We start from the raw sequence: 15,000 nt of genomic DNA, 5'->3' as shown, positions 1-15,000 counted from the left end.
ACCCTGTGAAGGAGGAGGAGGAAAATGCAATGCATAACACGGTTGTCATCTTCTCCAGCAACGACAGTTTCACACTAAAACAGGTAATTTTTATTTATTTGTTTTGAAGTTGACTGTTCATGCCCGTTCATTTGAAATTCCTATCGGTGAATTTCACTGTTCCCATTAGATGACCTAGAATTAAATAGTTGCTTAAAGATTGTTCCCACTTGATATGCCATTTCTGTGGAGATACTGCCAGCTGCCTGCAGGAAATGCAGTCTGTCATTTAATATAGAAGCATATTGAAACGTTAATGTCTTTTACCTTTTTGTTTAATGATTACTGAGCTGCTTTAGGCAGCAGTCACTTCAAATTTAATGTGTTTTAATCGAAAAAAAAAAAAAAAAAAATTTAATGTTGGCTATTAAATGATGTTGCTCACTTGGTTCTCCATAATGGTATCTACTTCACCCTCTGCTGGATTTTGTCTTGGCTGGGAAAAAAAAGCTGCCATTTATACTTATAAAAAGATCTCATAGGCTGGTTTTTCCAATTTGGTCATAAATGCCTTTTATGTTGCTTATCAAGTGTAATCATGTGTAAATTGGAATGACATTAGCTGCACTGCTTTTATTCATCAAGACAACTTTTGTTGTTTTGTTTTTTTCTTGTTTGTCCTAAACACTGAAAAAAAAACAATGTGTGACTATATAAATTAAAATTCATTTTATTGTGCTGGTAAGAAAACCATGTGTGACCGGGTGTCTAAGCAAATAATATGCAGTTCAGCAGTGTTAGTATGACAAACTGACTGTTTGTTCTTAACAAAGAAATAAAAAGTATTTTAACTGTTAAAGCAGGAACAACTAACCGGTTCTTACTTCATTAATTCATGTCTTTTCTTTTTTCCTTTTAGGACATGTGTGTGGTGTGTGGAAGTTTTGGTCTTGGTGCAGAGGGTCGTCTTTTGGCCTGTGCTCAGTGTGGCCAGTGTTACCATCCATTCTGTGTGGGCATAAAGGTACAACGTCTTTATGAAGTTGGTAAAATGCAGATGTGCTTCAGCTCAGAAACACATGCATAATTGTCATGTCAATTACTTTAACCCAGATCACCAAGGTGGTGCTAAGTAAAGGTTGGCGCTGTCTGGAGTGTACAGTATGCGAGGCCTGCGGCCAAGCTACAGATCCTGGACGTTTGCTGCTGTGTGATGACTGCGACATCAGTTATCACACATACTGCCTGGACCCTCCTCTGCAGAATGTTCCCAAGGACAGCTGGAAGTGCAAGTGGTTAGCAAGTCTTTGATCATCTCACTCAAATCTCCTGCAAGCAGAATATCATTTAAATTACTACTGAACTTGTGTCACATCTGGAAAGTTATGCAGATTTACTTATATATTCCTTCACCATACCAATTATGTTTATATAACATTTTGTCCCGCACAACAGGTAAAACATAGGGCAGAAATAAGACACATTAGTGGCTTGTCTTATGTACAGTGGAAGCTTGAGCCAAAGCTTAGAGGTCACAAACAGAAAAAGAGCTGGATCCCCTTCTTCAAGGTGGACAAATATGCATCTTAAAAACATAAAACAGAACTTTAAAATTGACCCTATTGTAAACTGGAAGCAAGTGCAATGATGCCAACACTGGAGTGATGTGCTAAAAATTGTGTTGGTGAGTGGTGAAATAACAAACACCATTTAACCACTAACTATTTGATAAATACCTTAAATATGTTTTTTTAAGACCATCTTTTACAAAATCAAAACCAAAATAATGATGGAAATTACGGAAAACAAATGTAAAAATATGTTTATATGTTTAGCATTTTTGAAGCAGCTTTTATTTGACCTCTGTCTTCCTCATCTCCTGCAGGTGTGTGTCCTGTACCCAATGTGGTGCCACCACGCCAGGACTAAGGTGTGAGTGGCAGAATAATTATACCCAGTGTGCTCCCTGTGCCAGCCTTGCAACATGCCCAGTCTGCTTGCTGGACTACAGTGAAGGCACAATCATTGTGCAATGCCGTCAGTGTGACAGGTATGCAGTGTTTCTATAAATGTGCCATCTCAGAAAGACGAGTTTCAACTGAATCTCTGTGGTAATTGGCACAAATCTAAACCTGTTCTCATATCCTTAGGTGGTTTCATGCCTCCTGTCAAAGTCTCCACTCAGAGGAAGATGTGGAAAAAGCTGCCGAGAGCAGCTTCGACTGCACAATGTGTCGAAATTTCAAAACCACTAAAGGTGGGGGTGCCATGATTCAACTAGGTGCCTTTTTGGAAAAGAAAAAAAAAAAAGTTTTTTGTGTGTTTCTTCCATGGAGTTAATAGAACTAAAAATGCCATTATCCCATTGCTAATCTTTTGCTTCTGCGTGTTTGGGTTGCTGCAGTTGTGACCAAGACCAGAGACATTACTGAGCCACTGGTTATGATGCCAGTTGTCACAAAGGCTAAAGAAATCGGTAAATATAAAACCTGTATAATAAATGTCCCAAAAAGAATTGTTCAACTCTGTTCTGGCAGGTGATTTGATATTGATCTAAAGGTCACATGGTCACTCTAGTGTCACACAATCTTTTTTTTTTTTTTTTTTTTTTTTTTTTTTGTCTACTCAGATTTGTCAAGGACGTACACCCAGGATGGAGTTTGTTTGACAGAGTCAGGACTTTGCCAGCTCCAGAGCTTATCTGCTACAGCGTCGCGCCGACGGAAACCTAAGCCGAAATTAAAGCTTAAGATCATTAACCAGAACAGCGTGGCAGTCCTTCAAGCACCTGTGGACCCACTTTCCGAACTCTCTCGAGATGAAGACATGGAGGACAACAGAGGTACTTGTTGCTTCAAGTTTATTCCGTTAGTTCTTTCACTTCAGTGCACTTTGCCCCTCCTCAATACTTGGATCCTAAAAGATGAATTATAATGGTCATGTTCAGATATGTTCTCTCTCTTGCTCTCTCTTTCTCACAAGACCTTTGCTCACTACAGCATATTTGGTCTAATTTTGTGTGTGTTCTATCAGTGTGTACATTATTAATTGAATAGAAAACAGAAAAGTCACACTGGAAAGGAACATTTGTAGTTGTGGGACTAGCAAACTGCATTTTAATCAGACTAATATCCTGTTATCGAGTGGGGTTTAGTTAGAATTGACCGGGGTGCTGAGTTGAGGGGCCTGGCTGGGGTGTTCTGAGCTGCAGAGCTGTCACTCATCATCAATTCTCCCTCACTTTCACAGAGGCGGAGCTCCTTGATTGTGAGACAAAGTCTGACTCAAGCCTGGAGCGAGAGCCAGTGGAGGATGACTCCAAGGGGGCCGACGGCGGCAAGAAGAGGAAGAGGAAACCGTACCGGCCGGGTAGGGCACCTGATTGGAGGAGACAGCTCCCTTGAAGCATAAAATGGTGCAGTGCATGGCTGACGTAGCTGTTTCAAAGCACTGCCATCTCACGGTGTCTGATGCACAGAAGGTTCTGTCTGGTGTTTTAATGCATTGGGTAATTGGTAGAAGCACACATTAACAGCTTGGATTTCAAATTTATTACTTCCATAATTGCAGTGGAAGTTGTATTGACAAGAGGAAAATACATTGACCGATTTTTTTCTTCAAGGCATTGGGGGGTTCATGGTCCGCCAGAGGAGCCGTCCAGGCCAAGGTCCAGGTAAAGCTAAGCGATCCCTCTGCAGGAAGGACTCCTCTGGCTCTGTGTCAGAGAATCCCATGGGAAGAGATGAAGGTATGTGCACCTGAATTAGCAACATTATTTACGCTCCTGTTTCATTATCACAATTTATGCTTGGACTTGAAGCACTTTCTTCAGATTATTTCATTTTTGTTTATGTGTTCATATACTTTTTCTTTGCAGGTTGGACAGAGGCACTGCCAGATACTCCTGTGGACGAGATGCCTCCTGGACCAGAAGTCCCAGAAAAGATAAAGAAACGCTATCGAAAGAAGAAAACTAAACTAGAGGAGGCTTTTCCCACCTATCTACAAGTGCGTAAATGTGGTTGTAGGCATGGTGTTTGACATAATCACTATTCACTTAAGCTTAGGAAAATAGAAACGGGATGTTGAGTGTTAAGTTTATTGCATATACCACCATATGTACTTGAAGTGGGATTATTTACATAAATAAATTAAAAAATATAGCCAAAAAATATGCTGATAGCAAAAAGAAGCACCTTTGATAGCGTGCAATATTTTAAAAAATGGCATAGGAAGTATTAGGTATATAAACCTAATAATTTTTTTACCATTTTTATACAACTTTTTTTTTTAATTGTATTTTATAAAAAGGCATTTTTATAAAATGTCTTTTTATTGGCAAAAAAAAAATTAAATTAAATAATTGCTTTAGTTAAAGCTACATTTTATAAGCTATTATTAAATCTATTTTGTCATGCAAATGCATCATTCATATTCAGAGGTTGTCTGTTCATGTCATAGCATATCTTCATGAAATGCTTTTTATCTCACCATTGGGAAGGTTGGGGATCCAAAGTGCATTGCCTTGAAACCATCTGTAGAACTTGAGTGCATGCTGCTTCTTTTGTAACCTTTTTTGAAATGGGAACAGCCTTAAAGAACTCTCAGTGGAGGACACTTTTCTCTGATCATAACTCTTTAAATGGCCGCTGTCTCTGTTGTAAATTGACACATAAGTGCAGATGACTTCAAGGTTTCTTGTCCCTTGCCAGTATCTCAGTCTCACCTTGTGTTGACTAAAACATAGATATGAGATGTGCATTAAGCCCACCGGCAGCTGTCAGTGCAGCTCTTTATTCCTCCACATTGCTGGGAAGAGGGTGCTGGGAAGAGTAATGTAACAGTCTGACACAGTGAAGCACATTTCATTTATTATTGACTTTACAACACGTCAGGCTTTTAATGTCTGAGCACAACACTGAGCTGTATTTTCATGTTTTTGAGGACAGTTGAACACTTTTAAGTACAGTTGGTGTAGGAAAGTTGGCGCCCACAAAGGTAAGGTCAGCATTTGTTTGACAGTTTTTGTTTAATTTGCTATCAGCCTTCAGCAAATGTTAGCTCATATCTATTTAATCAGGGTATATGATGACAGGAATCTTGTTTTACTGTTTAAAATGGCAAACTACAAATGAAAAAGACAGTAATAAAATATTTTTTTTGCTTTCACATCCCCCTTATGAAAAGTAACGTGGCAATATTTACCATTGTTTAGCTTCCCCTCATCTTCAAACAAGCATCCACTAAAACTTTGATCAATTGCTTGACTTCAGTGAGAACAGTGTTGTCCCGTTCTCTACTAATATAGGATTTTAGCTGTTCTACAGCCAAGAGGAATCTTTGTCATATTTGGGTTGAATAATATGCTAAATATTTTATTTAGCAATTGGTGAAAGAGCTAGACTTTAGGCAGGCTCACCCAGCACGCCGACTTTCTACACTGAATCTGGGATGTTGTGATAGATGCAAAATGTGGTTTAACACCGTCTGGCTGAAATTTGAAAGATCTTCCTTTCAAGGCTTATCATCTAGATGGGAAGATGGATTTGTTTCTATAAAACCATACATACCATTAGACTTTGACAGTGCCTTTTCTTTCAATGTCACCAAGATGTTTTCAGATGATGATAATCTGCTGGAGGTATTAATTACTCTAAATTATGGAACATTTTTGTAATTTTACATTGAAATTGGCCAACTATTTGTTTCTGTGGTTTTATGCACACTAAATCTCTACTAAATCTCTGCCCATATTAACTTTTGAGATACTTTACCTCTCTAAGGTGCTCCTTTTTTTTTTATAGCCATCATGTTGCCAATTAACCCAATTAATGTGGTATAATTTATTGTTGAAGATTTCATTCCCTCTGCCAAGGAGGGTTTCTTCTTTCCTTCCCCATGTTTATGTCTACCTGTTTGTTAGCAACTTTATGCAGAAACTACTGATCTGTCTTTTCCCCCTGAGAATGGGTTTTGGTTGATCGTGATTGGGAAGGAATTGTGGACACTAGAATTTTTTTTAAATTCTTACCAATGTTCCAGTTGTTTAGCGATGTCTTGCTGCCATCAAATTAAAGATCAGCTATATTTTTCATGAAATAAGAAAATTATGTTTTCATCATTTGATGTTTTCTGTCATCTGCTGAAAAGTAAATATTGATTTTATGAGTTATTCCAATCATTTTGTTTTTGTTAATTACATTGCGCAATTATAATTTGTTTTTAGTATGACACATGTCAACATAGAGGTGACTCTTCCTGTGTCTTGTCATGCTTAGGAAGCTTTCTTTGGAAAGGATCTACTGGACAAAAGCAAGCAAAGTAGGCAGCATGGGGCTGAAACAGGCTTACTGGAGGATGGGCAAACCCAAGCAGAGAGAAAGCACCCCTCTACGCGCTTCCTACACTCAACATCAGACCCGCTGCTCAGTGCCTCAGCAACGTCCATTTCAACCAGACCAGCAGCACCAGGTATGTTTTTAATTTTTCCATTCCTTTTTTCATTTAAAAAAATTAAATAATTTACTGAATCACAGCAGTGTGTTTGACTTTATATCTGATATGAGCGAACGCAAACAGTATAATCATTTTTGTTCTGGTACTCAGCAAATGATTCAATCCCAGAAATGCCTCTGCCTTATTTCCTGCTATGTCATCATCCAGCAAGAGCGTTAACAGTTTTTAAATGGGCATCATGCTGCATGTTCGCTGGAAACCTGTTTAAACTTTGTAACATTGGCTCTAAGTGCTTAGGGTTAATCTTTAGTTAGTATTAAGTGTAAGTTAATCTTGCTTTGTTTCACCTTTCCCCTTTGTCTTACTCTTGATCTTTCTGGTTTTGACAAATGACGTTTACTTTTTGTATTGAGACAAATTGACATGCAGCTGGAAAACAAAAGACCACGTGCCTCTGAACAGAATAGTCACAGTTGATACTCCAGAATGAATTCATGGAAACTGTCACAATTTTTACCAAAAAATTCAATATGTGCAGAGATGTTAAGTTTGGCAAGAATGAAGTCTTTAAAAATGTTTACAATTAAACACAGCCTGTCTCCAACTAGATTCACATCATAACTCAATTTTCAGTGTTTCATCTGCAACTAAGAGATTCTACAGTAAAACTCCCTCCGGCCCATGTCGGCATATTAGCACAAGATCTATAAGTTGAAAATTCCTGTTTTGAGATGGTCAGTAAACTGCAGTTAAAAACACTGTAAGCCCACTTAATATTTGTATAACATCTTAGTGCATCTAACAGCATAAAATGTCTCAAAATGAGTTTCACATTATTTACAATAGGGGTGGGAAAATTGAATGTCAGGATTTTTTGTTTCACAATTTTAAAATTGTTTTTTTTTTTTTTAAAATAAAAATAAGCCATGCTAATTTTTTTTTCACTTTGATTGTTTTTATTGATCTTTTACTTGTCTTCTCGGGCATGAAAGCAGCAGAATGATGGTCTGGCTACTGTGTTGTTTTTTCCTAATTGAAATTAAGAAAAATGGTGAGCAAAAAAAGTTTGTACTTTTTTTGTGTGTGTTTAATCTACAAAAATCAGCAATAAGAATTGCAAGTGAGAATTGCAATTCAAATCAAATCAGCACCCAAAAAATCTGAATCGAATCGGGATGAAATTTTAAACATCCAGTAGAACATTGTTTTGTTGTTTTCTTTTTATAATGTCACCTATATATCTGCCATTTTAGGTTCAATATCTAAAATAAAAAGAGCAAAAGTAATACAGCAGACCAAGAGTCGAAATAGTCTTTTAGCTTCTCTAAAAAAAATGCCCTGGATGTTTATGTTGGGAACGGTCTTGACTGAAATAGACCGGTAACTAGCTAGTTGTCAGATACAGAGTTAGTTTCAATGCCAGTTTCTTCCAGGTTAACACTGTTGTAAGCCTCTTTGTGACGGTGCAATATTAGAGGTGAGATTGGCTTCGGTTTTGCCTTGAGCACCTACTGTTTGATCACTGGATTTCACGCCTGCCCTGAAAGTCCTGAAGCCTCTAAAAAGCCTATATCCACAATTTATTGAAACATAAGATCAGCCTTTTAAACATGTTTTTAAAACTAAATTTTGAAAATCGGTTTCTACACAAACTTCTGAATTTACTGTACTCAGACTTTGAAGTTAATGGCTTACAAATCTGAGAAACCTCCATTCAGCTTTTGATAAAATATGATACTGTTTGATATATTTTAATTGTTTCTTCAAGATCATTAACTCTCCTTTAAAATGCCCTACATTTTTGTTTTTTAATTTTCATTTAATTATTTTGTTTTTGTTTTTTATAACACTGATCCTAAAAAGCATTACTTTATCATTTTGACCATATTAGTGACTCAAAATAAGAGGTCAAATTTATTCTTATCAAAATCCTGCATATGTTATAATTGATATTAAAAATTTTTCCTTCTCTCACAGCATAACACATCATATGGACTGTATAACGCTGTGGAACGCAGCAGATTTTGACCATTTGAGTTTTTCACAGTTTTCTTAAGCAATTTCTTCATGTTATCCCAACAAATGGTTCAAAATCACTCATGTTCATTCCCATCATTATGATTTGTGACTTTTTTTTTTCTTTTTTTTTTTTTTGTTCTTTTTCTCTTTTGTTCCTTCCCCCACCCCCATCTACAGAGACGTCTGAAGAACCATTAGTTGATCTATCTGATGTTCTGAACGCTGATGCAGACATCTTGGGAATGCTCGGAAAGCCAAGCAGTGACTCTGGTGCGTCATGTATTTCACAGGCAGTCACAGTGGCAACAATTTATATAAAGTCACCCACTGTAGATTTAAAAATCAGACCCCTCTTCCCAAAGAGCAGGTTATTTTGTGTTCACCACCTCAATGATTTTCTTTAATGCCATATTCTTTAACTATACTTTTCGTTTGTTGATCTTTAGTTTTTTTCTTTCGTCAGTCATGTTTTGCTTGTTCTGTCTTATTTTGTTTCACTCATTTTATCTGGTTTTGGGTTCTTGTAGGTCTTGATTTTTGTCCCTTCCAGGTTGACAGCTCACCTCCTCCTTTTGGTAAGGGTGCTATGGCCTACTAATACCCTGCTTTAGTGCGTCCTCCTCTCTTACAGTGTGCGTCTGTTTGGGTGTGCATGTGTGAAACATAAACCTGCTTTATACTCGGCATTTTCACAATCATTTTAAATTTAACTCTCATAAACTCCTTGCTTTTCTAACACAGTCTTCAGTAGTCACTTAAATGCATATGGTGTGTCGGTCCTTGTGTTCTTGAACCTCTAAATACCCTTTCATACATTCATATTGGCCAAGCTTGTGTCTGCGGGACAGCAAAGAAACTGACAAGGACATCCTGGCATTCAAACATGAGCATTTTAGAAGCAATTAGAACCTCTGCTTTCATCCTATTGGCTTCATGACTAAAACCTCTGCAGTTCGTGTATTTCTTTAAAATAAAATGGTCATAGATGTTCCTATGATGCTATATATTTTGCCAATGCCAAAATTATGTCTTTTATGTTTTTTAATAAATTAATTTTAAAAAGTTTATCCAGCTACTTAATGTGGAGCCTCTCAAATAATGTGCAAGAAACTGAATAATTAGATGTTTTCTTGTTTCAAAGAAACTTTTTGGTTCTGGAGTTTGACCAAAGTTTTGATTACAGCAATTAATTTTCTTGGATGCACTGTTGCGCCTAACATTTTGTAGATGTAGAGTTAGGACCTAAACTTCCTGAATGTCTTTCTGCATATTTGTGCTCATTCTCCTCTTACCTGAGATTAAACAAACAAAACAGTTGAAGGCAGAAAAATGAGTGGGTCTTTGCTTTTGATTAGCTCTGATTGACAGTTGCACACTGCATTACGCGTTAGTTTTAATTAGCAACCAGTGTGCAACAGGCATCCAGTGCTTTTGATGAATAACATAGGAGAGTCACTTAACAAGAAAAATGGACCCATTGAAAGTTTTTTCTTCAAGACAAATACAGTTTCAAATCCACATGTTCTCAGTGCCAGCCCTGGTCAGTTTCATCACTCTGAGGTAACTATCCAGACATCAGTCTTCCCAGTCTCTGGTAAGATGCTAATTCCCAGGCCTTTGTCTGGTTTTTGAGTCAGATTCCATTTTTAATTCTGAAATGGCATCCAACTATGATCCAGAGCCCAGGTTTGTGCTGGAGACAACCAAACCTGAAAAGACAAAATTATTGGCAGGTTAAAGTGATCCCTTGTAACTTTTGGCTACTACTGGCTCTAAACCAGTAACCTCCCACAGGCCACACAACACTGTCCTAAAATTAAAACTGCTTCCAAAACATTACTGTAAATTATAATTTTGAGTATCAAATGAAGTAGCAACTTTGGCAACTCAACTTATTGTTATGAAATGCTAAAGCATTAGCCCTTAGCTTATGGGACATTACAGTAGTGCTGCTTCCTACTGAACAGCGTATGTAAACGATAAAACTAAACCAGGCCAGTTGCTAATCGTTCTGCCAGGAAATCCATCTCTTACATGCAAAACTGCCCAACTTGCATGAAATATTCCAGGAGTCACGTTAGTTTTGCTCTGTAGCCAATTAGCTTCAACTAGCTGCATTTAGCTTCTACTAAACATCAAAATAAAGACACAAATGTACACAGCAACATTCTGCAGCTCATCAGGCATTTACTGAAAGATGTAAATAAGAAAGAGCTAAATTATCAGTCTAATAATACTGAGGCAAACATGACTGGGCTTTGCATTCACACTGTTCTTTTATGAGACTCTAACGAGCGAATTGTTTGTCAGGGTTGACTCATATCTTTTCTCTTAAGCGATCCCTTTCCCGGTTTGTCCTTCTGGCCTCTTCAGACACCGTTTTCACATTGTCAGCCATGGCAAACTTTCATTCGAAGAGAAGGAAAACGTAGCACAAAACAGAGCCTTGTGTGTTTACAGAAGAACTGTAAACAAAGCACTCCAAATCAACATGATCCCATGAGAGACAGATCCCTCCTGCAAAGTTACAATGTCTGTTTTCTGAAAATAGGCAGCCCCCGTACATGGTATCCCTTTAAGTTTCCTTAGCTCAGGTACAGTAAAGTGGATAATCCTGAACTCAATCTACTTTAGGGACTGCGGTCAAATTATGGCACCTCTGTCAGATCTACCAATACTGCATTGAAAATACAACAGCTTAAAAAAAGAAAGAAAGAAAAAAAAAAAAAAGATGCAATCCATGCTATCACTGTTAAACAGCTGACTATCAGAAGCTCTGAAGAATCAGACTTAATTTAAAAATGAACAGGTCATATAATACAGCCAGACGAGTCTATCACAGAAGTTAAGCCAGAAATTTCACGTGAAGAAGAACGAACGGATCATCAATCTAAAGTGCATCTTTAAAGAAAAAAACTAAAAAAAACAATGTTTTTTACTTAACATTTGTACTTCAGATAAACATTTTTTTTTTCCACCACATTCTTGTTCACAGTAATTTAGGAACCTTAAGTGTGTATAGATAATGTTCAAACCACAATCCTTAAAATGTAAAACAGTGCACAAAGCTGGGAAATTTAAGTGCTCCTCAAATTTTTTTGCTGGTGCACTTAAATTAATAAGTCAGGCGCAACAGTGCAGCCAATGGAAAAGGTGAGTGTAGAGCCTTGAACTGATTGTTTGAAAGAGTGTTGAAAGACAGGTGTAACTGTGTGCAAAACCCTCACTAAAAAAAAAAAAACAGGAAGTAAAGGTAATTGTATATTGTACAGCTCTGATGGTATTCCACAGGCTAGTAAAATAAACACTGCTTTCAAGTTTGAGTTTATCTATAGGCTGTGTTATTCTTATTGTTTGCACATGTATGATATGACTTATTTTTGTATGTCTGTGTGTTTCCACAGCTGGTCTGGACATTGGACCCCTGGCAGACAATTCCCCAGTTACATCTCAGTCTCAGGCTGGCCGAAGGACACCTCGAGCAATGCCAGAGGAACCATTGGATGGCATTCTCAGCCCAGAGCTTGACAAGATGGTTACTGATGGTCAGTGTAGGAGAACAGACACTCATCTTTTGCAGTACAAGAAAAACAGATTTTTTTCTGCAGGAACACTTAATGCATTTTTTTATACCAGGTTTAAGGATAAAAAATAATTTATTCATCCTTGGGTCCATATCAAAAAATGGACCATGTGGTATATAGATATTTAATTAATATTAGGTTTTCAAAAAAGCCATAAAATGAGATATTTACTGGTTACGATATGAAGAGATATGTGTTTTTTCTGTGAGTGCTTGTTTTTCCAATCCAAGAAACCCTGCAAATCTAGGGACTGTTTTTTAATAAACTAGACGAGTTATGGTCACTACTACAGTAGTCCTTCAAGTAAGCAAACTTGTTTTACAGCCCTCACCCCTTTCATCCTACCCATCTCAGTCAGTTGCAGCACCTGTGTGAGTCAGCCTCAGTTCGATGCGTTGTGCTTCAGAGATTGTATTCTGCATACCTTGGTTATTACTAGTGGATATTTGACATGCTGTTGCCTTTCTAATACATTGAACCAGCCTACCCATTCTCCTCTGACCTGTTATATTAACAGTACATTTTTGTTGAAGTAATTATCACTCACTGCAGATTTTCATTTTCATACCATTCTCTATAAACTCCAGAAATGGTTCCGTGTGAAAATCCCAGTAGAGCAATAGTTTCTGAAATTCTCAAACCAGCCAGCCTTACACCAAACATCATGAATCTTAAATCAGTAAATCCCTCTTCTTCATCATGTTGATGCTCAGTTTAAACTTCAGGAAGCTGTCTTAATCATGTCTACATGTATAAATACGAGTTACAACTAGGAGCTTGGTTCATTAGCTGTTATGTTGACCAGCAATTGAACAGGTTTCATTACTAAAGTGGCTGAGTGTATAAAGCAGTACACTAATGTACAGTACTGCCTAATTACCTAATTATTTTTAGTGTAATGTTGTTTTTTTTGTTTTGCTTTTACATTTTTTTAAAAAGCCATTTACCATTGACATATTTCCCTCGAGGATAAATAAAGTATTTTTCATTATGCATTTAAGCAAGCACACAAATCAGTGAAAGAACCAGCTACTGATGTATAACACACAGCTTTGCAATGTTAAATTATTTCTTTTGATATATATATATATATATATATATATAAATATATATATATATATATATATATATATATATATATATATATATATATATATATATATATATATATATAAAATATTTGTAGGCGACCTATTGTAAAGCCACAGATGTTTCTATTTCTCTAATCAATCTTTATAAAATACCCAATACAATTTTTCAAATAAACTTTGTTTTTCAAACAAAGTATAAAAATGTTAGTCCTTTAAAAAGAGCATATTGCAGCATTATGCAAAATGTGTTGTAAATAAATTAGAAAACCTGGATGAGTGAAGAATAAAAGAAGTTGCAGGTCTAGGAAACTATCTACAGCAGATTAATAGTGTCTGAAAACAACCGTTCCCGCTGTTGACTGATTTTCACTAAATTCACAGGTCACTAGAATGGATTGAAAGCACAAATAAATGGTTAAAGGATCCATCTGAAAACACAAGTTCCTGTATCTGAGAGATTCACATAGTTTTTAACAAAATACAACTTTTATCAATACACTTGTTTTACAGTGCAACTTTTAAGATTTTCTTCAGAGTAATGATAATTTCTGATTGTTTCATTTTTTCTTTCAGAATCAATTCTCAGTAAGCTTAACAAAATTCCAGGTGAGTTTTTTTTTCTTTTTTCTGTATGCAAATTTTAGTAATTTTTTTTTTCATCTGTTTTACTTGTGAACAAACCATATCTAGTTAATAAAACATAAAACATTTAATGTTCTGCTAAACGGTGTCATACATGTCGGGTATTATTTTGCTATCACACTTTCACAGAGTTGGAGGGCAAGGATGTGGAGGATCTCTTCACAGCAGTCCTTAGCCCAAGCACGAGCCAACCTCCTCCACCACATGTGCCTCACCCCCAGGTTTCAGGGCCCTTCCCTGCCACACCTGGCACTAGTATGCCTCATCCCAATGCAGGTAAGTTTGTAATTACTTTATCATAGTCATACACCTGAACAGCGTTTTGAAGAATGAGTTCAGATTATTGACCTCTTAAATTGTTTGTGTAGGAAATTCAATGTTTCCAAGGATGCCAATGATCAATGGTATGATGGGACCAAACCAACGTTTCCCTACAAATCCCGGAACTGGACCTTGCATTCCAGAAAATTTTTCCCCCCTTAACCGCATGCCTTTCACTGACAATCCAAGGTAATTCGCTGTCTCCAATTTTAAAACCAAAGTTTTTTTTTTCACTTTATTCTCTTGATAGGCATTCTCCATCCTTTATTATTCTTGATGTTCCAGGGACAGAAAATTTAATCGGATGCCTCGAGAGGCAGTTGGTCCATGGCCTTCCCCTGCCCATGGCCCTGCACCCCCTGGATCTCTGCCAGAGGGGGAGACTGAAGCCATGTCAAATGCCCAAAGGAGTACACTGAAATGGGAGAAGGAGGAGACACTTGGAGAACTAGCCACCGTTGCACCTGTCCTGTATACCAATATCAATTTTCCCAACCTCAAAGAAGAATATCCCGGTGAGTATGGGGTGCCAAAGGTTCAATATGTTTTCTCTTTGATCTTGTTTGGTATGTTTTTAGTTTTGCCAATATGAGGTCATTCACATGTATCCACTGTATAATTTTCCAACAGACTGGTCTACCAGAGTAAAGCAAATTGCTAAACTTTGGAGGAAAGCTAGTTCCCAAGACAGGGCCCCATATGTGGTAAGTTTACTAAAAGTCTTGTATCTGGCCTGCTGCCTTTTGAAAGTGCAATGTGCGATCCAACCATTCACTGAGCTAATTAACACACAAAGTCCTGCATAGCCACTAGTCTCAGCAGTTAATTTCATTAAAAATAATTTTAACTGGCAGAGGCCTCTTTCAGAGACTGAATTTCCTCTTCAGTGATTTATGATAATATTAAAA

The 15,000-nt window shown here is 37.1% G+C and overlaps 1 protein-coding gene across 4 annotated transcripts in view; it reads left to right on the top strand.

Moving 5' to 3' along the window:
- kmt2cb (lysine (K)-specific methyltransferase 2Cb) overlaps positions 1-15,000 on the top strand; it is a 78,327-nt gene that overhangs the window by 41,781 nt on the left and 21,546 nt on the right. For all 4 annotated transcript variants that reach the window (XM_079243514.1, XM_079243513.1, XM_079243512.1 and 1 more), the window contains 19 exons: positions 1-83; positions 899-1,003; positions 1,093-1,274; positions 1,865-2,029; positions 2,130-2,236; positions 2,384-2,455; positions 2,609-2,821; positions 3,229-3,348; positions 3,602-3,727; positions 3,857-3,987; positions 6,258-6,450; positions 8,632-8,724; positions 8,982-9,029; positions 11,859-11,999; positions 13,703-13,735; positions 13,901-14,047; positions 14,140-14,281; positions 14,378-14,607; positions 14,723-14,796. The exon at positions 1-83 is cut by the window's left edge and continues 22 nt beyond it. In XM_079243514.1, the coding sequence (XP_079099640.1) occupies positions 1-83; positions 899-1,003; positions 1,093-1,274; positions 1,865-2,029; positions 2,130-2,236; positions 2,384-2,455; positions 2,609-2,821; positions 3,229-3,348; positions 3,602-3,727; positions 3,857-3,987; positions 6,258-6,450; positions 8,632-8,724; positions 8,982-9,029; positions 11,859-11,999; positions 13,703-13,735; positions 13,901-14,047; positions 14,140-14,281; positions 14,378-14,607; positions 14,723-14,796 (2,405 nt within the window). The remainder of the gene's footprint in view (positions 84-898; positions 1,004-1,092; positions 1,275-1,864; positions 2,030-2,129; positions 2,237-2,383; positions 2,456-2,608; positions 2,822-3,228; positions 3,349-3,601; positions 3,728-3,856; positions 3,988-6,257; positions 6,451-8,631; positions 8,725-8,981; positions 9,030-11,858; positions 12,000-13,702; positions 13,736-13,900; positions 14,048-14,139; positions 14,282-14,377; positions 14,608-14,722; positions 14,797-15,000) is intronic.

The sequence above is a fragment of the Telmatherina bonti genome (genome assembly GCF_933228915.1).
Source record: "Telmatherina bonti genome assembly, chromosome: 7".
Classification (NCBI taxonomy): domain Eukaryota; kingdom Metazoa; phylum Chordata; class Actinopteri; order Atheriniformes; family Telmatherinidae; genus Telmatherina; species Telmatherina bonti.
The sequence above is the reverse complement of the archived record's forward strand: the minus strand, read 5'-3'. Positions and strand labels throughout refer to the sequence as shown.